Source organism: Phalacrocorax aristotelis, chromosome 7 (assembly GCF_949628215.1).
Source record: "Phalacrocorax aristotelis chromosome 7, bGulAri2.1, whole genome shotgun sequence".
NCBI classification, from domain to species: Eukaryota; Metazoa; Chordata; class Aves; order Suliformes; family Phalacrocoracidae; genus Phalacrocorax; species Phalacrocorax aristotelis.
The window spans coordinates 51963010-51989081 of record NC_134282.1 but is presented as its reverse complement, the minus strand read 5'-3'; the positions used below and the strand labels follow the sequence as shown (position 1 = coordinate 51989081).

Here is a 26072-nt window from a genome sequence, read left to right as displayed (position 1 = left end):
AATGACACCATGATTTTCCTCTCCAGCTCCGGTGACAGGATGTAGGATGTGCTCGGTGTCCCCCTCCGCCCACCCCATGCCACCTCCCTGCTGCTGCCATCCATTCGGAAGCCCCATCGCCCAGGGGCTGCACGTAGGTGGGCTTTGCAAAGCTGTTTGGGGCCTGGGGAGGTGTTTGCATTCGAATGGATGGGACTGGGGGCAGCTGCAAGGGCATCTTTTAAGCGCTTTTGTTGGCGGTTGGGGCTTGTGCCCCAAATACCTCTCAAACCTGTTCAGGGCCTGGCAAACAGGCGACTGACTCCAGGAATCACAGCCACCCCGAGGCCACCCCGGCCACAGCCTGCGGTTGCAGCCGCAGTGCCTGGCACAGCTCATCAGTGGGGTCCTGCAAGCCCCAGGGGCTGCGCAGGGGCATTTCTGAAGCTCTGATGTGATGCGGGTGAAGCTCCGACGTGGTGCAAGTGAAACACCACTGCGTTTCGGGCAGTTGTTGGCTTTTTGCCGGCCTCTGCCTGCACTGGCAGGGAGGGCTGTGGAACAGAGCATCATTGACCCGCTCCCGAGCCCGTCCTTTGTATGCACCACTGCCTTCTCCCTAACAAAGCCTATTTTCTAATACCCCACGAGCTTTCTGCTGTACCCTGAATGGTGCCTGTGGGAGGCAAATACAGCGCTCCAGCCCCTCTCTGCCCTTACCCACAGCTCCCTGTGGTGTCCCTTGTGCCCACCACGGCCAGGCTTGCCCCGAGAGTCCTGCCCCAAAATCCTCCCCAGGATTTTGGAATTTCTGGCCAGCCCCTCCTGGCCTTCCCCCTCTGAGCCCTTGAGGAGCTGGCTGTGGTTTGCCCGGGGGTGCAGAAGGATGCCCGGGGATGGGGGGGAGGGTAATGGGCAGTGCTAGAGGGATGCAGGGGGGAGGTGCAGTGGGAGATGCCTGTGGGGGTACTGCAGAGAGGTGGGGGTGGGGCGATGCCTAGGGGGATGCAGGGGAAATGGAGGTGGGGGGGTGATGCAGGCAGGATGCCCAGGGATCAGTGCCAAGGGGGGCAGTGGTTGTGGGGGGGGTCAGGTTGGCTGCCATAGGGGGTGCAGGGGGCTACATGGGGAGCAGAGCTCGGGGGATGCCTGAGGGCATGCAGGGGGGATGCGGGGGACACAAAGGAGGATGCAAGGGGGTGCAGGGGGGTGCCCAAAGGGCAGCGCTGGGGAATGCAGAAGGATGCAGCGGGGTTCAGTGGGGTCTCCAGGGACACACAGGGCGGGTGCAGGGGATGCGGGGGGGGCACAAAAGAGGATGCAAGGGGATGCAGCGGGGGTGCGCCAAGGGCAGTGCTGGGGAATGTAGAGGGATGCAGCGCAGTGCAGGGGGGTCTCCAGGGACACGCAGGGGGATGCAGGGCATTGTCTGGGGACATGCGGCGGGGTTGTCCGGGGAGCAGCACCGAGGGGCGCGGGAGGGGGGGGGGTGCGGCGGTGTACAGGGGGGTTTTGGGGGAGCAGCACAGCTGCATACAGGGGGGATTTAGGGGGGGTACTGGACGTTGTCCTGTAACATGTAGGGGGGATGCAGGGGGTTATCCGGGGACGTGAAGGGGGTTGTCCGGGGGGGTGCAGCACCGAGGCGTGCAGGGGGGGCACAGAGGTGTAAAGAGGGGTTTCCGGAGAGCAGTACCGGGACACGCAGGGGATTGCTCGGGAAGCAGCACCGCGGAGGCTGGGGGGGGGGGGGGGGCTGCAGGGGAGCTGGAAGGCTCGCAGGAGGGATGCAGGGGGGGCGCAGGGGGGGTGCCCGGGAGCCGCCCCGTCAGCCGGGCGCCCGTTTTCCCGGCGCTGCCGCCGGGCCGAGCCCTCCCCGCCGCCTCCGCCTGCACCCCCCCCCCCTCTTCCCCCTTTGCCCCCCCCACCCCGGAGCATCCCCCCGCCCCCGCCGGGCTCCGGGGCCGCTTTAAAAGGCGCAGCTGGCCGCTCCGCCCAGCTCGGCACCGCGGAGCGCAGCATGCCCGCCGCAGCAGCCGGCCCCGGCCCGGGGAGCGCGGCCGCCCCGCCGCCGCCCGCCCGCCTCTGCCTGCTGGCCCTGGCGCTGGCGCTCGGCGGGAGCGGGGCCGCGGCCGAGCCCTCCCGCACCGTCTACACCAACCACTGGGCCGTGCGGGTGCGGGGGGGCCCCGCCGAGGCCGCCCGCCTCGCCGCCGCCTACGGCTACATCAGCCTGGGGCAGGTAAGGGGTACCGGGCGGGGGGGGGAGCTCCGGGGAGGGGGCAGGTGCCGGGGTACCGGGAGCGGGGGTTGCAGGGGGGGCTTGCACCGGGGTGGGGGGGAGGGGGTCCCGGGGCCGCGGAGCTGCCGGGGGTCCCGGGGAACGGTCGGGAGCTGCGAGGGGGGGATCTTACACCGGGAGACTGCGGGGGGTGGGGGGTGTCCCACACTGTGGGTCGCGGTTTCGAGAAGCTCCCAGGGGTCCCGCGGAACTGCCGGGTCTCCCGGGAGCGGGGTGGTGCCGGGGGTCCCGGGAGCGGGAGCTGGGCCCCCCCCCCAGGCCCCCGGAGCGGTCGGGGTGAGGGCGATGCAGCGATGCTGGCGGAGCGCTCTGGCCCCGTTCCCCCCCCGGCTCCTCGGGGTGCCCTCGCCCCGCAGAGCCCGCACCGGCTCGGGGATTGCACAAGTTCCTGCCGTCCCGGAAAGTTACATTTGTGGATTTAACAAACTTTGGACTCTCTGGCCCGGGTTTATCGGAGATTTTGGGAACACGAGGAACTTTTGTTTTCAGTCCCCCGCAGCACGCGGATGGCTCAAAGGCGACTTTAAGCACGGCAGCTCCTTTTCTTCTCAATGTCTTAATCCTCTCTGCAAACCCAGATGTGGGCTGGTGTCCTCGGAGTTTTCTCCGGAGTTTATCGCCTTCCACGCTGCCCGGCTGCTGGGAGCTTTTCTGGCTGGGTGGCACTTCAGGTTGTCTTCCTGCCCAAGGTGTCTCCTGGACTATAAATTATAACCTTGCTTTATATCGCAACCCTGCTTTTAAGTATAATTAAAGTAATGGGGTGCTGCGTAAACAAATTTGCCGGGGGGGGGGCGGGGAGGCCAAATCAGGGACACTGTCTCCTGCACTGGTGTCTGTGATCTCCCGTGGGGGATAACCCCTCCCGTCCCAGCCCCCATCCCTACCTGCCTTTCTCCACTCTTGCCCCGCCAAGGAGAACTTACGTTACTCAAATGCCTCGATCACAGGGCCGGGTGAATGCGGTTGTGCAACCCAAAGGGCTTTTCGGTGTTTATCCCTGTTCAGCCAAGGAATATCTTGATTGAGCTTCCCACTCTCCCGATTTGCATCAGCCTAATGTCAGCTCCTGGTTCGGGGTTTCGTTGTGTCCCTTCCACGCTGGAGCATCTGCTGCCCTGCAGCATCCCAGCTTTCCTGAGCTTGTCCTCACAATACCGGAGGCGTTTGGCCCGTGGGCGCAACGTGGCCCCATCAGAGCATCCCTCCCTCCCCCCTGAGCCTTTCCCCGGGGCAGCCCAGCGCAGGCTGGAGAGCAAGGGAAATATTTCTGTGGTTGCATCAGGGTGTTCCTGGCTCCTGCCTTTTCCACGGATGGTGAGAGCTCGTGCACTGCTGGGGCTTCCCCAGCTGCTCTCAGTGCCCTGCCTTCAGCTCTCTGGCCTCCCTGGCCTTCTCCCACAGGGCCTCCTCCAGGGCGAAACCACTTTCCCTCTGTGTGCGCGCTCACAGGTGACATTTGCTGCGTTGTGCTTTGGGGTTTATGGTGTGCTGAGCCCCGTGGGGGCCTGGGTGTCCCCAGTTTCCCCTGCTGTGTCCTCTGCTCATGGAGCTGGTGGGGACGGCACCGTCCCCGCTGAGATGTGCCCTCTCAGGGGGCCTGATCCTGCGCAAAACCTGCTGGAAAACCCTGCGAGGGATGTATCGCCCTGCCCTGGGGAGATGTTTGAGGTGGAGGCAAGTGGTGCCATCCAACATGGCGAGGGAGGAGGAGAGGTGGTGGTCATGGAGGTGACCCAGCTGAGTGCAAGGGAGGCTCAGCCCTACGTTAGCGGCTGGTGACATCTTTTGCTCCGAGATGCAATCCCAGGGGCTCCTCACATGCTCCCGGCTGGGAAGGGCATCGCTGGGATTTGCACACAGGTGTCTGCCGTGTGCCTGAGCTGGGTCCCCACGTGCTCCCGTGTTCAACACGCACACCAAGATACCCTTAAACCCTTCTGGGTCACGGCAGAGTAACATTTCCCTTGGGGAATCATTTGCATCAACTTCTATTTAACTGAAGCAAACAATTAAACAAAAGGAAAAGCTTTTATATCCCCAAATGCCTGCTCATTCCTCCCTGCGGGTCTTTGTTCGCTGCCCTGTGTCAGGGCGAGATGGGGCAGGCCCTGGCCGTGGGTGCTGTGAGGGCTGTGTAGTGCTGGTGCCCCAGGCAGTGCTCCACCACCATCCCGGGGGTGGTGACGAGCCTGTTCCTATCCCACCAACAGGATTTATATGGATTTTTTTTCTTGTGTGAGGCCCAACATGGTCAGATTGGGAGGGCTCGCATGTGCTCGGCAGTCTCACCTACAGCATGGGAGGTGGGCAGGAGTCATTTGGAGCTGGAATTGGAGCTTTCCTGGATTCCTGTCATCTGGGAGATGCTGGGGCAATGGTATCCTTGCAGCCCTGGGGTGGGTCCTTACTGGGCTGAATCCAGCCATGACCATCTGAGAATGACATTCCTGAAGGCAGGAGCTCAGTGGCTGGAGCCCTTGTGCCTGATGGGAATGGGTGGTGTTTTAATGAAGATTTTTCACAGAATCACAGGTTGGAAGGGACCTTAGGGATCATCTAGTCCAACCTCAGGAGGAGAGCAGGCACGGCCTCCCCAGCCATGTCCATCCTCCTGGAGGACCCCGGTGCTGACGCAGCTGCGTTTTGCAGAAATGGGATGGTTTGGGTGAGATGCTGGAAGACTTTACTGTGATGGGGAGGGAAGGAATTGGCTTGGAAATACCCTGATGGGCTCTAGTGGCGCCCTTGGTGGCGTCCAGCTCCAAAAAGCTCTTTTTTGTCATGCCTTGTTAGCTACAAGTGATCTTGAACCTGCTCAAAATACTAATGTCTGTTAATGAGGCAGGGCAGGCGCTGGGCTCATCTCTGCCTGGCAATGCATCGGGAGAGCCGGGTGCTGCTGCAGGAGCATCTCCGGTGTGCCTTTGCCTGCCCTGGTGCCACTTGCAGGCAGCCCCAGGATTTGGGGGAGAAGGGGAATGGAAAAGGCAATGGGGAGATGGCCAAACCCCTTGCAGTCATTCCTCTTTTTAACACTGTTAAGAACTGTATTTGTAGAGTCAATCCTGCTGGCAAGGACCTGTGGAGGTCTCTGGTCCACACACTCCCCATTTAACTTTGAGGCTAAAGCAGGCTGTGTGGAGCCTCAGCCAGGTGAGATTTGAAGCTCTCCAAGGACAGAGATCCCACCATCTCCCCAGACCTGTGTGTCACCACCCTACACAAAGAACTACTGTCTTTATACCCAAATATGATTTTTACCTTTACTTGTTGCCTCTCATCCTTTTGCTGTGCGTCTCCGTATCTCTCTAAGCACCTGGGTTCCATCAGGGCCATGAGTAGCTCCTTCAGAAGCTCCTTCAGCTTCAAACTCTTCCCTGTTTGGCTGGATGACATTGGCAGGTGCATGGCTTTTTGGAAGCAGACCCATCGATATCCTCGGCATAGTGACGATGGCTTTGCAGGGTGCAAAATGTGTTCACGTTGCTTATGGCTTGCTCCAGCTGCAGCCCAGCTGAGCTGGGCAGCACCAGCCAGGGCTTCCTCTGCCTCAGTTAACAGGGGGAAGAAAACCACCTCGTTTTTGTTGATGTACAGATTCAAGTTGCCTCAAAAAAAAAAGATCTCAAGTTTCCTCTGAAACTTCAGCCCAAAACTGAAAATCAATTGGGGAAAATCAGACTTGACCCTTGTAGAAATGAGAACTTCCTGTGCACGTTCTCAACAGAAGTTAGATGTCCAAAAGAAAGGTCAGTAGTTGTAAACATGCTTGGGGAGGGAACGAGTATGTCTGCATCTGCTTGGCGTGGTCTCCTAGGCTTTGGGTGGGTGGGCTTTGTAACTGCAGTTGGTGGCAACCTGGACCGTCCCCTCTGCGGTGGGGCTGGGACCTTTCAGCATGGGCAGCTGTCTTCTGGCTGGTCTGGTGGATACACTTGCTCATTTAGGGAGCCAGGAAGGATCAGTCCTTGGTAAAGTCCTGCTATGTGCTTCTTGGGTGCTCCACTGGATCTTCCAGTGTCCCCATCGCTGCGGCCATGGGACTGTGGCCTTGCTGGTGCTGTACGCAGGAGAAAACCCAACTCTTGGGCGTCCCTTATCCCCAGGGGTTGCACTGAGGAGCCCTCACTGAGCTGAGTGACCTCAAGGAGGAGAAAAAATACTTTTCCATTAAAAAAAAATGGCATTTTGGAATGTTGGAGTATCTTAGGTGGAAGGGGTCCTCTGGAGGTCACTGGGTCCAGCCTCTGCTCAGAGCGGGGTCAGCTTTCAGGTTAGCCCCAACTTGAGAAGGTTTTCCTTACTCTTCTTTCAATAAATCCCAGGAGGATAAAGAGCCTGGGGCACAGGGTGCTTCTGCTGCTCTCACCAGGCATCCGCAGAGCCTGTGATGGGGTCATCTCCCTCCCTGTCCTCTTGCTGATTTGCATCGCGTGGTAATTTCACATTTATTTCCAAAAATCCACATGCCCGCTCCGGTGGGGAACAGAAGCACTTTTTCAGCCGATGCTTGTTTATAGAGCATGATCCTGTTATGACAAGTGCCGGAGGGACTGGAGATGAGAATAAACTGAATATTATAACCCTGCAAACTGCAGGCTGAGCCGGCGTATGTGGAGCTGAACCACCTGGGCTGTGGGATTGGGATTTCCAGGCAGAGTGAGCAAGAGACAGGGTGGCCTTGCGCAAGGCTTCCCTAAAATATGGGGAGGTTGGAGCATCCTCCTTGCCTTTCGTAAGTGAGAGTGGATTTGAAGAATGGGTTTTAAAAGCCAAATGCAGATTGCAAAGAGCAACTGCTTTTCATGTAGATGTTAAAGAAAAATCACAGCTATGCTGTAACGCAAAGAAAAAGGCAGCAGGGTGGGGGAGGAAGGGAGGGTTTAAACAAACTTGAGTGGAAACAAATTATGAAAATTGCACTAATGGCAGTAAAGTTGGTGAAATGACATTCTGGCATAAAAGGCAGTGCAAAACTAATTAAATATTTAATGCTCGTAAGAGGCTCTGGCACATCTCTGGATGCTCTGGGTGTACCTGCCCAAGCAGGGGGGTTGGACGAGATGATCTCCAGAGGTCCCTTCCAACCCCCACCATTCTGGAATTCTGTGATCTCAAGGTATGAAGTGTGATAAAGATGTAAGTAGTTGTCATCATCTGCTTCAGCATTTGGTCTGGACAAACCTGTTTGCTCCCCATGCTGCGCCCATTGCAGCCAGCCCTGGTCTGGCCTCGGGGATGTCACCCTGGCCCCATGGTCACACGTGGCCTCAGGGACATCACCCAGCTCCTGGGTTGCAGATGGGGGCTCAGAGCATGGCTCGCCCTGGTCCTGTGAGCCAGGCACAGGGACTGCCACTGGCTCCCTACAGCATCCAGCTCCTGGCCATGGGACAGGGTTTTTTGGGGGGGGGGGGGAAGAAAGAAAACCAACATCAGGGAAAAGGGAATTTGTAGCAGAGACCTGATTTGTACCAAAACTGTGTGACCTGGGAGCCAGTAAGTGCAGCTTTTGGGTCATTCCTGTCCCTATGGCTGTGAATTCCCGAGGGACGCTCATCATGTGGTGCCTGGCTGAGATGGCCCGGCTCATTGCATAGCCCCAGGACTTTATCCGTGCTTTTGGGATGGAAAAAGAGGAGTCTGCCAGGATGAGAGGGCTGGAGGCAGCGCAGCCGCCCCGGGGCATGGAAGGGTGGTGTGGCTGGCACGGTGTTTTCCCACAAATGCGGGACATTTCAGCTCCGTGCAAGGGAAAAAAAAAAAAGGCAAAAACTCGTAAAAGAGGAGCATGGGGCTTCCCCAAGCTGAAGGGAGCCAGTGGGGCTGCCTTTCTCAGCCTGCCTTTGCTCCTGGGCTGCACTTACTGCTGGGAAGGGGCTCCAGGCTGGGACATGTGTTACACATCCCTTGGGAGGGAGGCAGGGTTGGTTTGCTTGGAGATTTTTTTATTTTATTTTTTTGACTTTTCCTGCTGCCATCCCTGACTCCAGGCTAAGCACATTTACCCTCTGCTTCCCAGCAGCATCCCAGGGTTAGCAGGTTCGCATTCGCCTCTCCTTATGGGGCTGTTCTTGCTGCTGCCGGGGTGAAGTCAGAGCGTTGGGTGGGGAAAAGCAGCAGGATGAGGCACAGCTCTCCTGGCTCCGCCGCAGCTGCTGAGCTCACTTTTAGCTCATTATTTCTGCTTGGGAGCTGATGGAAGGCATTTTACAAAGATGCGTTTAATAGGTGAAAATTCATAAAAGTGTTTTCCAGGCTCTGGTGTATCCGGCCACCAGCGCTGTTTGCCACAGTGGTGGCCCCGGGGATAGTGCCAGCATCCTGCATCCCCTCCCTGAGCCCCAGCTTTGCCAGGGAGCTTTGTGTGAGCAAAGGATTTGCAGCGCAGGGCTGCACTGATGCACAATTGGATGCTGCCAGCACCAAAATGGGGAACAACCACGGGGAAGATCTATTCTGGTGGGATTGTTGTTGTTGTTGTTGTTTAAAAAACCCCTCTTTTTGCAGATTGGGAGCTTGGAAAACTACTACCACTTTCACCACAGCAAGACGTTCAAGCGCTCGACGCTGAGCAGCCGGGGACCGCACAACTTCCTCCGCATGGACCCCAAGGTATGGGGCCAGGCAGCCTCTGCAGGGGTGATGGGATGGGGGTCCCAGCTTTCCCCCTTGGAGAGGTGCCTGTTGGCTTTGTTTGGGTTAAGCATGAGCCCAAGCATCTTGCAATGACGTGTTATCTTATCCTTGAACCACAGCCCTGTGCATGCAAGGGGTGACTCATTGGACATGGGTACGTCGATCAGTGATGAAAAATACATAGAAGTGACTAAATGCTAACATCTGCCTGAAAGCGAGGAGGAAGAAAAGGGGGGAGAAAAAAAGCCTTCCAGGATAGAAAGGCTGTTGCATGCTCAGGGTGTTGATCCAGTTGCCACAACACTTGCTGCCTCAATGGTTGCTATGTGTGAAATCCTTGGCAATAGCTCTGCATTGCTTTTTCCTAGAGCAAGCACCCGAAGGGATTTTCAGCACAGCTGAATTGACAAAAGTAATGGCAGGGGGGAGTGGAGAAGGCAAGGAGGGACAGGCAGGACCTGGGTGAGCTTGGCTCAGCGTGGCAGGGAAGAGCTGCATCCCTGCCTTGGCTTTCCTCCTCCCCTGTGTTCTACCTGGCACCTGAGTCCTGTGAGATGCTACTTCTGCAGAGCAGGAGAAGGGTTAATGTGTGGGGAGGGTCTGTTTTTTGGGGAGAGGAGGAAATAAAGGCAGAAAAAGCCATTGCAATGGAAGTACCCATGCTACGGTGGGCTGCTGGTGCTTGCACTGATGCCCAGCCACCCGTGGGATGGCCTCGGCTACCCTTTGGATACCCCTGAACTCCCAAGACGCTTCTGACCCACTCAGCGCAACACATCCCATCTGCATCTCTCCAGACCTGCACCGCAACCCTGCTTTCCCCAGCCAGCCAGCTTTCCAGAGAGAATTGCTGATAAATATTTGGACAGGGTCTGTAGCACACTTCTGAGGATGCACGCGCGCGGCCGCTGCCGAGCAGTGGCATCGCCAGCGGGGGAAACCTCACGGAGGGGAGCTTCGGTGCCCTGGAAGTGTGCTGGGCTCTAATTAAAGCTGTTCACCCTCAGGGAGGTGCACAGGCATCCCAGCGAATGATTAATTCAGCTCTGCAATTGAAATACTGCCTTTTAAGTGAGTCTAGTTATAATGTAAACCAAATCAATTTGGTCTTATAGTCTTATTAACATTTACCTTGCCTTGCTCTATGGACTGCAAGCTACAGCAATTAGCTCCTGTTCTGTTAATCCTCCATTATCACTCGGAGTTCAAGACCTCTTGGCATGTGTTGCCTCTCCCACGCACATTTGCGAATCATTTTGGAGCCATCTCAGCATTTGGACGGCACCAGCTTAGCATGTGCAACGCAGGAAAACTTCACTGCGAGGCACGAGCTTACGCAGGCTGGAATAGCGAAGATGGAAACAACTCTTGCAGAAATCCCAAGAACCAGCAAATTCAATCATTTACAGATGTTGGGTGGTTCGTGCCTTCTGGGGGCTATTGTTTCCAGCGCCATTATTTATCATTTTGCTCTGCCATGGGGGTTGGTGGCATGAGGGCTGGGCACCACCCAGGCTCCTGGTCCCCATGGGACCACACTGCTGCTGAGCTCCCCTCTTGCCCCAAGAAACCCTGTGGCTGGTGGCTGCTCCGTTTGGGGCTGATATGAGCCGAACGACATGGCAGGTGATTGAAGGGGAGGAGAGATGTAGCAGGTCCAGCAATTTTGGGGGCAGGTCGTGGTGGTGAGAGTAAGAGGCATGGAGGTGTGATGGGATGCAGAGCAGGGTCGTGCCATGCTGTGCCACCCCTTGTGTGGGCTCATCTTGCAGCTCTCATTGCTGTAAACTTTCCCAGCTTGCTGGGATGCACCTTGCAGTTGTCCTTGTTGGTCCTCGCAGTACTTGAGCCTTCAGCCTCACTGCTCTGGTCTCTTAATCCTCATCGGAGGGTGTCATGGCCTCAGTCCCTGTGCCTCTGGCCATGTACCATAGCAAAATCAACACCACCTAAATAACTTCTGCTGTGCTTTATGGCAAACATGTGCTGGAGCCATCTGGTTTGTCCTGGATCTCTGCTTTAATTCCTGCACATCCACTGGAAAAAGTCAAGCTATTGCTTTCCTGGAGCTGCAAAGGGAGTTGCATCCTCGCCTTTGCGGTTATTGTGTTTGGTGGAGCTACCCTGGGTGGCTGGATCCAGGCATCACCCGCTGAAAAACTCAAAGTAAGGGGGAGCATAAAAAGCTGCCCCTCTGTTTCCAGCACGGGTGAAAGGTTCAGCTTGGCGAAGGCTTCCTCACAGGGTCCTTTGGTGCCACTCATGGTTGCCTTCTTATTGCTCGTTAGGGTTTGCGCGGGTAGAGCAGGGACACTCTGGGCTCAGGACTGCGTTGTAACAATTTTGGCCATTTCTGGTAGAAAAGACTTTTTTTTAAAAATTTCCGAGAAGCTTTTCCCCCCTGGGTAAGTGATGGAAGTCGATCTGAGTTTCACAAGCCATGGGAGCTGTTGCAGGAATGCCCCAGGCTCCTTCCTGCTCACCCGTTGTCTTCTCATACCAGCCACGCCAATTTATCAACCCCCTCTTGAAATCAATGCTGTTAAACCACTGATTTCTCTGTGTCCACACAAGACTTCTCCATCGCCGCCTGGCTGGCAGCGCTGGGGTCGATCAGGAGCGTGTTTAAGATGGAAGATGTCCCCACCAGGCACTGCAGCTCCTGTGAAATCCCACATCTTCCCGTCGTTCCTGCATCCAGCAAAGCCGCAGGGAAAGGTGATAGCTGTGGCTTGGGCAGCCAGACCTGTGGTAACGCTGCCAAGGAGTGCTGCTTTAAGGAGAAAAGCTGGGTATTTGGGCCATATCCTCTATTTAGTGTATTTATTTTTTTTTTTAACTAGACCATGAAGTTGTATTTTTGCTTCCAAAGCTTAAATCCATCGTCATATAAGCAAAGCAGCATGGTGTCCTCAGCCAAGGCAGCATGGAAACTCATTTTTTCATGAAATGTATGTATTTTTTTTTTTCCTTTAAAATATATATGTTTAAAAACCAAGCTCTAGGCTGGAAACTGTCAGGTTTCTGATATGCACAGCTCCCCATCCACCTCCATCCAAGTCAGAAAGCTATAAACCATGAAGAAGAACTCAGTTCAGCCAACAGTTTCACATAAATGAGCCCAACGAAATGTTGCACTTTGGATTTTTATTCTTTTTGTTACAAAACCTTAGCCACAAGAATAGAGACATCCCCATGAGCGGCTCTGCTATTCCCAAAAGCCCCTGAGCTGTTGGGAAGTGTCCATCGAGGAGGGATGTGCTGCAGAGCCCTCCCAGCTCATCGGCTGGTGCCTCCCTTCTCCCCACAGTGTGAGAATGTGTAAAGATTTGGTTTATAAATTATTTTTACAAACTATTTTCAATAAACCTGGGTTTCATCTCCCTGCTGAAGACAGGAAAGCCCTTTCTGTGGGCAATAAATGGCCTGGGGGTGGAATGCTCGCCAGGGATGAGATGCAGCTGCTCCCAAACCACCACCTTCAGCAGCTCACGCCGCAGTGGCGCAGGCAAACACCGGCATTTCCCAATCCTGGCCTTTTCCGGCTCATTTCCCGTTTGATCTCTTCGCATGTCATGCCCCACTGAAAAGCAAACAAATGTCAGAGCGGTCAGCCCTGAGGCCGCCTCGCTCGCAGCCAGTGCCAAAAATGCCTCTCCAGAGCCAGCCACGTCCCCCGAGACGTGCCGTGGCCATGTGTGGTCATCCTGTGTTTTTGAGAAACATGTGTTGTGCTTGAGTAAAGCCCCCCAGTTTTATTATTTTATCAGGAGGAGAGGAGCTTGAAGGATGAGCAGCCCTGGAGCTGGGTGGTGAAGTCTCGGGGCTGAGCTGTGGCTGCTGCCTTCCAGCCAGGGGAATAATCAGCCCCCAAATTAAGCCAAGCACCTGAGTCTTCTCCAGCGCTTTGACTAAACGCTTAAATATGCGGTTTGTCTCCAGCAGGACTTCAGTGCGTGCTTCGATGCTTCATTAAGCTGGGGGGGTTTAGGCACGCGCTTGGAGGTGGCTTTATTTATGCTCAAGGGTTTTGCTGCACCGGGAGAGGAATCTGGTCCCTGGCTCAGAGACCACAAAGAGCTGAGCTTGCCCTGTCTGTCTGTCCATCCATCCTTTATCCCCAAAAATGAAGCCACTTTCTCAGCAGCAGCCCTGCCAAAGGAGCCGGGGGGTTTGCCGGCGTGTGGTGTGATGCTGGAATGGGTCCAAGCTGCGGTTCGCACCGCTTCTGCATCCTGCATCCTGTTTTGGCGGGTGATACCGGAGCCTGTGCCCACAGGCAGTGCCGGGATCTGTGCCCGCGGTTGATGCCGGGCTCTGTGCCCACGGGTGATGCCAGAGCCTGTGCCCACAGGCGATGCCAGGCTCTGTGCCTGCAGGTGATGCCAGAGCCTGTGCCCACAGGCGATGCCGGGCTCTGTGCCTGCAGGTGATAACGGAGCCTGTGCCCACAGGCAATGCCGGGCTCTGTGCCCACGGGTGATGCTGGAGCCTGTGCCCACAGGCAATGCCGGGCTCTGTGCCTGTGGGTGATAACAGAGCCTGTGCCCACAGGCGATACCAGGCTCTGTGCCCACGGGTGATGCCGGGCTCTGTGCCTGTGGGTGATAACAGAGCCTGTGTCCACAGGCGATACCAGGCTCTGCCCGCGGGTGATAATGGAGCCTGTACCCACAGGCGATGCCGGGTCCTGTCCGTGGGCGATGCCGGGCTCTGCGCCCACAGGTGATGCTGACCCATGCCTCTCCTTGCAGGTGGACTGGCTGCAGCAGCAGGAGGTGAAGCGGCGGGTGAAGAGGCAGGTCCGAGGCGAGCCACATGCCCTGCCCTTCAACGACCCAGTGTGGCCCAACATGTGGTACATGGTGGGTATCTCCCCTCCGTTGCCCCACGAGGGCATTAATCCCCACCTGCTGCTTTACAGGGCGGGTTAATTTATTTTTAATCAAACGCGTCATCAATCTTTGCTCAGCCTCAGCAGTAATGAAACACCTTAATATCAGTGAATGTGCTTGGCAGCAGGATTTAAAAATTGTAAATTAACCCACGAGAAAGTCTAGCTTTAAGGGTTTCACCATCATTAGCAGCTCCTCATTATGGTCTGTACAGTGAAGGCTTGGGAGCAGCACAGCTGCAGCACCGATGTATTTTACCCATCTAAGAGCTGCAACCATCTATTTACAATATCATTTTTCTCCTGCCTGCTTCATCGATCTGTATTTGACAGGGAAATTCATTGAAAATTAAGCGCAGAAGGGAAATGAGCCCTTCAAAACTGAAAAGCCCACAGTATTTGAAATGGAAGAGGAAAAGAATAATAGGGAGGTGGCATTGCCTGGATTAACTGCTGCTGGATGGCTTTGATCAGTGGAGTAAAGTTATAACAAATCTACGAGTTATATGGCAGGGGGTTGGATGTAAATATATTTTCTGGTTGATTAAATGGGCTTCCAGCCTGGCTGCTTGCTTAGATGGGCTGAAATGGGGTTGCAGCCCTTTTGCAGCCTGTGCTTGCTGTGTTCCCCCCTTCATAGCACTGCGGCGATAAAAGCAGTCGCTGCAGGTCGGAGATGAACGTCCTGGCAGCCTGGCAGAGGGGCTACACCGGCAAAAACGTGGTGGTCACCATCCTCGATGACGGCATAGAGAGGAATCACCCGGACCTCCTGCAGAACTATGTGAGCTGGGGGATGGACAGGCTGGGGCTGGTGCTTACAGTGAATTGATTTATGGAGAATTTCAGCATATAAACACAGTTTAAGTCTGTGAATTGGCAGATTAGAAGAAAAGTGGTTTTTTTTAAAAGCTCAAGATGTTTGTAAGAAGGAAATGAGGTTTTTAGACAAGAAGGCTTGGGGGAAACTCCCTTTACAGCTGCCTGGGAAGCGGCCACCTCCCTCTGGCTTGCCAGGGCAGAGCCAAAAACCTGCATGAACCCACTCAGCCCCAGCTCAAACCCTGAACAGCAGCGGTGGTGGGGGGAACAGTGTCAGGCCCAGCAGGATTTGGGGTTTGGAGGAGCTGTCTTCAATGAGAGCTGAGTGTTTCCCCCAGGGCAGCCATCTCTTAGCAGGGGCTGCAGCCCAAAACTATTTGTTTTGAACAAACAGTCAGAAACTGAGTGGAAAATGGCATTTACTGCCCAGCTGGCTGTGGGCAAGGTGGCACCATGGTGCTGCCGAGGCTGCTTTGTCCCACTCTGTGCTGGTAAGTCGAATCTAATGGTGGCAACGTGTTTTCAGGACCCTCTTGCAAGTTATGATGTCAACGGGAATGACCATGACCCAACTCCGCGCTACGATGCCAGCAACGAGAATAAGTACGTGATACTAATTGCTGGGGAGCCGGTGTCTGCGTAGCCGGGGTGTGTGTGGGGTCCACGGGGCTGGGTGTCTCCCCTGGGGCATCTTCCAGGTCCATGGCCTTTCCCCATCCCCAGCCCTGCAGGGGATGCTGCGTTATGGGCTTTGCACAGAGTCATTGCATTTAATGCAAATCCAGCCCCTGGCAACCACACTAATTGCTAACGAACCCTCAAGCCATTGAATGACGGCACCGGGGGGATTCCTTGCCATGGTCAGGGATTAAACCACGTGAGTTGTCCTGGTTGGCTGAGATGTCAACGCTTGGACACACTTTTTGGGCTTTAGAAAGTGGGATGGGCACGTGGTGACATGTGGAAAGGAGGTGGGAATGCAAAGATCAGATTGCATTTAGGTGCAAGATGCGAAGAGCAAACTGCATCTAGGTGCAAAATGCGAAGAGCAGCAAAGAACAGATTGCATCTAGGTGCAAAATGCAGATTGCTTTCTGCATTGGTTTCCTCCATCCCCCAGCCCTTGCTATGGGTTTTGGATAAGGGCTCTGCAGCTCCTGGGGCACTTTCTTCCACCGCTCTGGCCTCAGGGCCAGCTACTGGGTGGGGGGGTGCCCAGAGGGATCCTTCGCTATGGGACGTCAGCTCATGGGGGATTTCTCTTTACAGGCACGGCACCCGCTGCGCGGGGGAAGTGGCGGCGGCGGCAAACAACTCGTACTGCATCGTGGGCATTGCCTACAACGCGCGCATCGGAGGTGAGGCTGGCACCTGCCTGCGGTTCCCCTGCCCTTCGCCGTCCCCCCAAGGGACCGTGGCCACCCTGGCTGTGCTGATGAGCTCTCAGGGCGGGTGGTGGGATGCTGTTCCAGATATGGCCAGGAGAGAGTCTCCTCCTTGGTGTCCTGGCTGCAGGGAGCCCCCGGGGGAACCTGGGGGAGGATGGGTAACACAGGGTGCAGGGGTCCCCAGCTCCATGCATTTTGGGGTGGAAACCTGCTTGGACTGCATCCTTGCCGTGAGGATGCACATGGATCAAGGATGTGGTGGTTTTGCCCCAAAAGTTCACAGCTGCTCTCAGGGGCGGGGGCTGGCCTTTTTGGGGTGGCCATGTTTGCTACGGCCAGCGGCGCCGGTTTAGCTTCAGAGCCGAAATTGCTTGTTTGTGAGGTCAGTGTCTGTAGATGAGCCATTTGGAGGGTGTGGGGGGGTGTCCGGGGAAGCCCCCAAAATACCCTTGTGGGGAAAACACCAAGGAGGTGGGCGGCCAGGGCTGCGTGGGGTGGGGGGACCTTTGCATGGTCCCTCAAATAGCACAATGCGCTGGAAGCAAATGAATCTTTATCACCAGGTTGGATCCTGATGGTAATTAGCATCACAGAGCTCATTTGCGTTAGTGTAGCTGGTTTTGGAGGCTGGTTTGAGCGGGGGCTGGTCTGGCCAGTCTGGGCTGCTAACGCACCGGCCTGGGAGATTGGGGTGGTGGGGGGTGGGAGCGCGGTGTCTCATCTGTGTGGCTGGTGGGACCGTGGAGGGGACAAATGCCTGGAGCCGGGTCATCACTGGGGTTTTTAGCCCCATCCCTGGCACGGCTGGAACAGGAGAGGGGCTTTTGCTCAAGGGGCTGCGACGCCTTCTACCATCCCATGGTGGGAGACCTCACCGTGAGGAGCACAGACCCAAGTGCCCATGGGTGGATTTGGGGCTTAATTCCTTCTCTTGGCTTGGTCATCCTGGCCATGCAAGAAGCAGTTTTCATTAGGATTGTGTCTGCATGGAAGTGGTGCCCGCAGGGAGTCCTGCTCCTTGCCAAGCACTGTCAGCAGTTCCCTGTGCTGGGAAAATCCCTTGAGGGAAGAAATAACCCCAGGGAGGGTGAATGGGGGGACTGGCAGGGGCTGTAAAGGCTGCAGCATGTCATCCCACCCCATCCTACCCCATCCCCTGTCCCACCAGCACATGGGATGGCTTCTTGCCTCTAAACCTAGCTCAAAGCATGAACCAAGCAGCAGCAGAGCAAGGCAAAGATCCTGGCGGGGTTTCAGGCAGTTTTGCATCCTGCAGGATCAGGCCATTGCCTTCATGCTCCTTTTGAAGCCCGTTATTTGTTGACTTATAACAAATGGACCTATGGATCCCATTTTAATTTGCTTCCTTTAATAAGTGCCTTGCCTAGGGGGTGTGCTGGGGAGGCATCCATCGATGCGAGGCACCTGGCAGAGGGTAGAGGCTGTGGGCTTCCCACAACGTGAACAGGCGAAGGGGAAAAATAAAGTCTGTAGCCATATCAAGTTTGGGATCGTGGAGGAAAATGCGCTATAGCTGCAGTGAGAGTGATTTTAGATGGATTACGCAAATAAAGCAGCGATTAATGAGCACAACTTGTTGGGGAAGCCTATTTGTCACACTCGGAGAGCTACCATCTAATTTTACTGGCTGCTCTTCAGCGCTCTTGCGTTGCTTTTCATTTGCTCCAGGCAAAATACATTGCCGCTCAAGAAACAAAACGGCTCCTGCCATTCCTCCTCCTCCTTTCCCCTCTCCTCAAACGCTCACTTTGGAGGCCAGTATTGCTCCCTGCATGGCAAAGAGCTCATTTACTTTGCAGAATCCTTCCCTGCTCCCTCCCATTCCGTTATTTAACTGGGGGACCCCCACGTCATGGGTTGTCGGCTTTGAGTTGGCTTTGGGCTGGCTTTGAGCTGACTGGGCTGGCTTTGACCTGGCTTTGGGTTGAGTTTGAGTTGTTTTGGGCTGGTTTTGGGTTGGCTTTGGGCTGTTTTGGGTTGACTTTGAGCTGACTTTGGGCTCACTGATGAACGTGCCTACACTTAGCAAGCACAAAAAACCATCCCTTGACTGGTTTTGCTGGCTGTGCCACAGCCGAGTGAGGCTTGGACACTGGGCTTGGCTTTTCACCCCTGCTCCTCACGTTTTCTTGTTAACAGGACAAAGAGAGGAAGTGTTTGGGAACTATTTTGCTCCCTCATTTTATATTTTTAAGCTTGTTTTTGGCTGGTAGGGGCCAGCATCGAAAAGAGATATTTGAGTTGACTGGTGTCCAGAGCACAGCTGCAGCTGTAATGACATCTGCCTGCATTTGTTTTCTTTAAGAAAAAATACATGTGGAAGGCGAAATGCATTTTTATAAACTGGACTTCCCCTGGCTGGCAAAATACGATGCTGAAATTTCCAGCACCTCCTTCCCTGCCAGGGCTGTTTCTGGGCAGCCCTTTGGGGTGCCTGGCACCCTCTGCCTGCCGTGTGGAGGGGGCAATCTGGCAGGTGATGGGGAGCGGAGGGAGTTGTAACCCTCACTGTAGCAGTTGGAGGCTGGGGATGCGCTGCAGTCCCCCATGCAGCGCTGCCGTGGCTGGTGGGCTCTGCCTGCAAGCAGCCCTGGCCGGCACCCGCCGGCATTCCGGGCTGGAAATGAGGTTATCCCAGGTGGCAGCATCGTCCCGCCATGGGTTGGGGTCCTGACTGATTTTGGCTGTGCAAACCGCAGCCTGGGGCTTCTCCTGGGGCTTCTTCCCCTCCTGGGCATCAGCCGGACAGTGACGGGGTTTGGGGATGGTCACGGTTGTCCCCACTTGTGGGGAGAGGCTTCATCCTGCTGGTGTGCCCAAAGCTAGGGGGCCATGAGCATTTGGGAAACACTGGTATCTTCTAGGTGGAGAAATTAGTTAATTAGCTAATTAATTAAAAGCGGGGGGGGAAAAGGTTTTCAGCAGGGGGATTTTGCCGCCGAGGAGTGCAGCGCTGCTCCCACCACCGTATCCCCGCCGATGGAGGGGAAGTGAATTTTAACCCCGCTGTCTCCGTCACTTGCTGTGAAGCCAGCAACAGAGAAAACTTTCCAAAATAGCTCCCCAGCTTTCTGCTGCCAGGCTCGTTAGCGTGCGGGGCCGCGGGTTGAAGCTATTCCAGGCGCGCCTGAGCCGTGCGGTTTCCGCCGCCGTTAACAAAGCCCTTTGATTGCAATCCTCGCACTTTCATCCAAGCCATTAAGCCCTAATGTCTGATGTTTTTGTGCTTTTAGGCATTCGTATGTTAGATGGCGATGTAACAGATGTTGTTGAAGCGAAGTCGCTTGGCATCAGACCCGATTACATTGACATTTACAGCGCGAGCTGGGGGCCAGATGATGATGGGAAGACAGTTGATGGACCTGGTCTATTGGCCAAACAGGCTTTTGAGCATGGCATTAAAAAGGTGTGGATCCCATGGCGCCCAGACGCGCTTGCCCTCCTCCTCCTGCCCCGTGGGGAATGCGTGCTGGGGCCGTGGCCGGCCTGGGGTCCGGCATGGGGATGGGCGGCTCGGCCCCCCAAGGCAATGCCAACGTTAGGGCTGGGGCGGGGGGCGGGAGCGAATCATCTCTAATTTTTCCTAGTTTTCCCCGGCGTCCCTAAGAGCTCCGGTGGATTTTGCGGCTGAGGGCGGTGACGGCGGGAGGTGCCTGGCGATGGTGTGGTGCCGGCGGGACCCCTCGGCACAGCCGGCCCCGGCGGGAGCATCCGGCAGCGCCGGCCGCCGGGCAGAGCCCTGGCAGAGCAGGCAGGCCCCAGGTTGAGTTGCGAAGCTCTACCGGGCTGAGAAACCCAAAGCGGTTCTTGCGGGGAGGGGGGGCTTTGCACCTCAAAATATCCCCCTGGGTGCTGGCTTGGAGGGATGCGACCACTTGTGTGGCATCTCCATCCCCCCTTCTTCACCCTCCCCTGGCCCCTGGTATCCTCTCCAGGGGGTCTCCATCATGTTAAGCATTTCCCTGGTTTTCCACCCGGAACAAGTGCCTGTGTCATGGCCGGGGTGGGGGACATGGGTGCTGCTGCAGGATCCGGCTGCAGAGGCGCAGGAAAAATTCAGGTTATTGTCCCTGAGGTCCTCCAGCGAGACGGTTCAGCTGGCATCACATGTGATTGACAGCTGTCAATCACCTCTGGGGATGCTCTGGCCTTCCCGTGCCCCTTCTCATTCTGGGCACTTTTAAAAAATGCCCAATATTGGCTAAAAGCACCGGGGAAAAAGACCTTTCTTTGCAGCTCGGTGGGGAGCTGTGGGTAAGTGTCGCAGCAGCTTGGGGCCACGCAGCAGGTGTCCCCCGCGTGCTTCGGTGACTTTGGGGTTGGGGTTTTGCCGCTTGGCAGCCCCAGGCTGCCCAGACCCGGGCTTTGAAAGCTCCCTGCTTCACTCCCTGCCTCTACTCCTGCCTCCGCTGCCTCTTCTTGCAGCACGCCGGGGTTCGAGGTGGCCGCAGGCTGGGGCGACGCAGCCTGCCTGTTATCTAAAAATAGGGTGGAGTGTTTTTCCCACTATTTACTTGATTTCCTGCCGGGGCGGTGAGCCTGCCGAGGAATCCATTGAAGTGCCGGGGAGTTCACGCCATGTAAATACAGGGGAACAAGCTGCTTTTTAGACCTTATTTTTCCATGCAGGAGCAAATGGGCGGCAACAGGGTCCTTGCACGGCGCAGCCCCGCTCTTTTGGGACGCTTGCTTCTGTGTCGCAGGAGACATCAGTCCCGTGTTTGCGGCACACACTGTCTCACACGCACAACTCTTAATTCCCGACTTCTTCTCCTTAAATAACGAGGGAAGCCGCAAGCAGAGTTAGCCACCATCTTTAGCCCAAGCAAACAGCTGTAACTGAGTTATAAATCCTTAAAATTGAGTTTTTAATGGAAACATTAAAATAACCTTTATCTATTAGCGATAGGACTGCACTGGGGTAATTTATCATCTTGTTTCTTGCTCCTCCAGCCACACCTTATTAGTTCCTGAGCTAACGAGGGGATATTTATCCTGGGGGCTCATGGAGTGCCATTGGGCAAACATCCAAGCCCCGGCAGCGCTGCGGAAGCAGGGAGATGCTGTGCATCCCACGTCCAACTGATGCGCTGCTGGGGTGAGCCGGATCATCCCCAGCCTTGGCCAGGGAGGGGTTCCCTGGTTTAAATGATGCTCAGATTCAGGTTTTGTAGCAGCCAGGAGCCCCTTACCGGGAAGGCGTTAGCTTAGGAGGATGGCAAATGAAGAAGTTGGGTGTTTGGGGTCTGCTTGTGGAAATCTTGGTAGTTGCTTGTTTGAGAGCAAAGGGAAAGCGTGGTTTTTTTCCAATCCGAGGGAATTGTGATATTCAGTGAGCGCTCGCTCCACTGGGGAACGCTGTCATGTGTTAGATGTGCATTGCTGTAGTGTCATTTGTGTGCCTCTTCCTGTCCTCACACAACCGTGCTGGCTCCGAACCTGCTTTCCTCCGGCGCGGCCCTGCTGACATCCCGGGGATGCAGGTTTGGACCTGGACCGAGCAGCCTTTCACAGCACCCACGGCTGTGACGCTTGGAGTGCGGGATGCAAGGGAGGTCTGGGCTCCGCATTTATCTGTCTCAATCAAAATCATTGCTACGTCTCCGCACGCCTTCAGCAGTCGGTGCCTGGTTTTATTCCTCCGATTAGTGATTTAGGAAAGCCAGGGTTGCATGCAGCAGGGTTGGTCCTTGACATGGGTAGATTTTGGTGTTGGAGAGCTGGATGGTCGCTGCCTGCACCAAACATGTGGGCTGGGTTGCTGCCACCTCGGGAATCCAGGAAACACTGGAAAGCGGGACTGGAGATGCCAGCAGCAGGCTTGGTGGGCTGGCGAGCTGGGTCGAGCTCTCCGTGATGCGGGGCAGGGCAGTAATTCCCTTTGCAGTTGCACTTTTTCTTGCAGAGCTCCAAACAGCTCTATTAGTCTTTGCTAGGGAAATACCCACCCAGTTTGGCTGGGAGGCAGCCCAGATAATGAAAACTTTCATAAAGTAAAGAAAGAGCCTGACTTAGCCTGTGCATCCAGAGGCAGGGTCAGCTCAAAGAGCCTCTGCCCCAGGAGGAGGGCGAGACAGGTAATAAACCATCCCTCTCCCCCCAGCGCTAAAGCCCACAGTAAATCCCAGTGAATTCCTCTGGAGAAAAGCTGCTTTTTTTTTTTTATTGTTATTATTATTTTTTGTGGAGGAAGCCGCCGCAGAGCAGTGGGAGGGAGGTAAACACCAGATCTGCCCAGGCTAGCGCCGAAATCTCTCCGTGGCAGGAGTAGCTGCGGGGAGGATGGGGCTGCTCCGCTGCCGCCATGTGCTTCCATCGCCTGCCAAGCCCGGCAGCGTGCTGCCCTCCCCGGAGAGCCCTGCCTTATGGGGCAGGGAAGCGAACCAGCCGCTTCATTTCCTGCCCCAAACCCCCTTGGGTCACCAAAAATCCTCCCTTGGGACTGCGGCACCCTGTTTGTGAACCCCCGCGGGGCTGGGTTATTCCTGGGGGTGTAGGCACCCTGGGTGCCCTGGGAGCGGTTTCGATGGAGGATGGAGGATGGAGCGGTTCGCCCCCGCGCCGTCGGCTTCGTTAGGGGCCCCTCGTTGGCACCGTGGCGGCTGCTGCCGGGCGGGGTTTTCCCCCAGCTCCGGGGAGGTCCGGGCAGCTGGCTCACCCCTCCCGCCCCCCCCAGTTCCTGGTGGGCTCCCGCAGCTGTACCCGATGGGGACGGCTCCGTCAGATGTTCCTGCCAAGCGATGGGCAGGGGAGAGAAAAGGCTGGGATTAAAAAAACAAGAAACGAACAAAAGAAACCTAAAAGATAGGCCGGCAAAAGGTTTCTGGTGGTTGGGGTGGGTTCATGAGGGGCTTTGTGGGCTCAGGGTGAGCGAGATGTGGGGTTTGGGGGGTTTGCTGGTTCCTCCCGTGGGGCCATCCCTGCACCCCCGGGAAGTGCTGCTCCAGGTGTTACCAAGGGCTGCGAGCACCCGAGATGTTTTTACCCCATGAGAGCCCATGGAGGATGCCAAAATCCCCATTGCCGGAGGCTCTCCCATCCTCGCTGGGAGTCGCCGCCTGTAAAACTAGGGCTGGCCGAGCCAAGGGGCGTGTTTGTGGGGGCTGATCCAGAGGGCCAAGTACTGGGCAGGATGGGACCCATCCTTCCGCCCTAACCAAACCCTACCTCGTGACCCAAAAATCAGGCCTTCTGATGGCATCCCAGTGCCGGGGGAGGGCTGCCCCCTCTTCCCCGTGCCGAGGCAGATGCTCATCCCAATCAAACACCTCCTCTCACCCCCTATCCCCTCTCTGCCCACAGGGCCGCAGGGGCTTGGGGTCCATTTTCGTCTGGGCGTCGGGGAACGGCGGCAGAGAGGGCGATTACTGCTCCTGTGACGGCTACACCAACAGCATCTACACCATCTCCATCAGCAGCACCACCGAGAATGGCTACAAGCCCTGGTACCTGGAGGAGTGTGCCTCCACCCTCGCCACCACCTACAGCAGCGGGGCTTTTTACGAGCGGAAAATAGTAAGTTTTAGCCCGATGTCGGGTGGGGCGACATCCCCTGGATGTTTTCTGTGTGGCTGGGCTGGATGGTGGATCGGTTGTAAGAGCTGGGCTTTGCCCATAGCCCTGTGGTGGGGTTTGCTTGTGCGTTTTTATGGTGGGGCCAAAATTGCTCTGGTCCTTGGGAAGAGCTCAGGGATGTGGTGTTTTCCCTGGTAAATGGGTGAAAGGGCTGGATGTTTGCAAAAATACCCATGCAGATATTTACCTGTCCTCCAACATGCTTGTTCACTCTCCCTTGCTTAAAAAAGAGGGAATTTTGAGGATTTTTAGCCTAAGAGAGAAAGGAGAGGGAGGATGGAGGTGTTTGGCAGGGCTGTGGCAACTCCAAATGGGGAGCAGAGGCTTTTCAGAGCCCAGGAACTGCCTGAAAGCGTGTGCACGTGTGGATCAGCCTGGTTTTCCCTGACACACAGGCTGTGTTTGTCCCCTCCCAGCAGCTGCTGTGGTCTCGTACAGCAAGACCATTTGTTACTGGTGTTCCCGTCCATTATCCGAACCTCAGGCAGTAACACATTCCCCACTGCATGATGCCTTATCTGAGCTGGGAGGGAGTTTTCCACCCAGCTTAGTTTTTTGACAAAAAAAAATTTTGGTTTTTTTACAAGTCTTTTTTTGTTGTTGTTGTTGTTATTCAAGAGTGATTTGTTTGGCCGCTAAAATATTAATTTCCAGAATCCAAGTGCCTCGTTGGGGCCATTTTCATAGCATTAAGGAGCATTTGCATGGCTGAGGCCAGCACCAGCCCAGTGCTGCAGGAGAGTTGCTGGTCTAAAAATCAGCTTCCAGGAGCAGCTGGGTGGGATGTCCGTCCCCCCCCCCGCCTCCAAAAATTAGCAGATTATCTCAAAAGCCAGCAGCCTTTTAAAAATGTAACTGATGGAGCATCTCTTTGCCCACCTCCTCTTTCCAAGCTTTTGGTACCCAAGCATCATGCTCTTCCCTGAAACAAAAAAGCTGGAAATGGCTTTTTGTTTTTCCTCTTCTTTTCCCCATGCAAATGGAAATTCTCACCTGACACCAGGAACTGGAGCTTTTAAGGAAAGCATTTAATATGACACAGCTCAACATGACCCCGTGGGTGCGTACCCACACCAGCCCAGCCGAGCCCAGCTCACACCACTCCATCCACGGCTTTTCCTCCAGCTGACCCACAGCATAATTGCCTTTTTTCCCCCTTTCAAAATATTTTTGCACCTTTGAGCAAAGGAAAATGTAAGCAGGGGTGTTTTCTCGTGCACCAAATGTATCTGCAGCCCATTTTGGGGGGCTCAGAGCACCCTGATGGCGTGAGAGCCACGACAGGTTTGGGTACCCACAGCCTCAGCTCTGCGCTGGCAGCATCCCAAGCAAAGCTGGGGTGCTCGATGGGGTAGTGCCCGCGCAGGGAGCATCCCCAGCAGCACGGGGCTGCAGCTCCTCTCTCCGCAGGTCACCACGGACCTCCGGCACCGCTGCACAGACGGCCACACCGGCACCTCCGTGTCCGCCCCCATGGTCGCGGGCATCATCGCCTTGGCTTTGGAGGCAAAGTAAGTGTAACCTCACCACTGGCTTGCAGGGGAATGTTTCCAAATTTAGTAGCTGGCAAGCAAAACCAGAAAGAAAAAAGGTGTTTATTTTCCTCTGGAGCAACTCAAAACAGGGCAAAGTTATTCTAAATTGCTCCTTTTTGGCAAGGTTTGATACAGCGTTGTTGTTTTGCATCTAATCTTCCTGCAGGTGTTTTATTGAGCTAATTCTTCACTTGTTGCCATCTGTTGAAAAGTTGAGGTCGGTGAGATAAGTCAGGCTTTTATTTGCTGCATTGAAACTGCTGACAGCCGGCTCCAACAGGAGTTTTGTAAATACTTCCTGGAAAAAAAAAATCAGAAAACATCATGGAAAATGGAATATGTCTGTAGAAATGATGGTTTTCAGCTAGTGTTTCATTTCTGGGAGAAAAGGACTTACTTTTGCATAATGTCAAAAACCCCCGTGCGGTGACCAGCAGTGACACGCTCCCCAGTTCAAATGAGCTGCTCTTTGCCTCTTGTCCCCATCCCAGTCCCATCCCGGTCCCCCAGCCCAGGAGCAGCCCCGCAGGGGACCAGACTCACCCCGTAGGCATCCCTGTGTTGCTCTGTGGAGCACCTTCTCATGAGCTTCTCACTATTATTATTATTTTTATGGAGTGGAAGTAAAAATAAGGCTGCAAATAAGCTGCAGGGCAGTGTCTGGGGACGGCAGTCGCGGCATGTTGGCTCCAGTCCCTCTCCTCTGGTTTAATCCCAGCTCCCAGGTCGGGTGAGCACGTTTCCGGAGATGCCGTTTTCATTACAAATATATTAAGAGTGTTAGATGTAATTTTTGTATTGTTTAACAGAGGCATAAAATGCAACATTAAGTACCAGGGCTTGGTGCTCAGGCACTCCATTATGACGAGAAGGAATAAATTGAATTTCTGTTCTTAAATGTGGCTCGAGAGCAA

General features: G+C 55.4%; 1 protein-coding gene across 1 annotated transcript in view; it reads left to right on the top strand.

Annotated features, from left to right (window-relative positions):
• The first annotated feature begins 1963 nt into the window (after positions 1–1963).
• The window catches only part of PCSK6 (proprotein convertase subtilisin/kexin type 6), a 37283-nt gene continuing 13174 nt past the window's right edge, over positions 1964–26072 (top strand). Inside the window, exons 1-9 of the mRNA XM_075100696.1 lie at positions 1964–2221; positions 8795–8899; positions 13678–13788; positions 14458–14601; positions 15166–15242; positions 15909–15997; positions 19282–19454; positions 23351–23563; positions 25034–25134. Of these exons, the coding sequence (XP_074956797.1) occupies positions 2000–2221; positions 8795–8899; positions 13678–13788; positions 14458–14601; positions 15166–15242; positions 15909–15997; positions 19282–19454; positions 23351–23563; positions 25034–25134 (1235 nt within the window). The 5' untranslated portion in view covers positions 1964–1999. The remainder of the gene's footprint in view (positions 2222–8794; positions 8900–13677; positions 13789–14457; positions 14602–15165; positions 15243–15908; positions 15998–19281; positions 19455–23350; positions 23564–25033; positions 25135–26072) is intronic.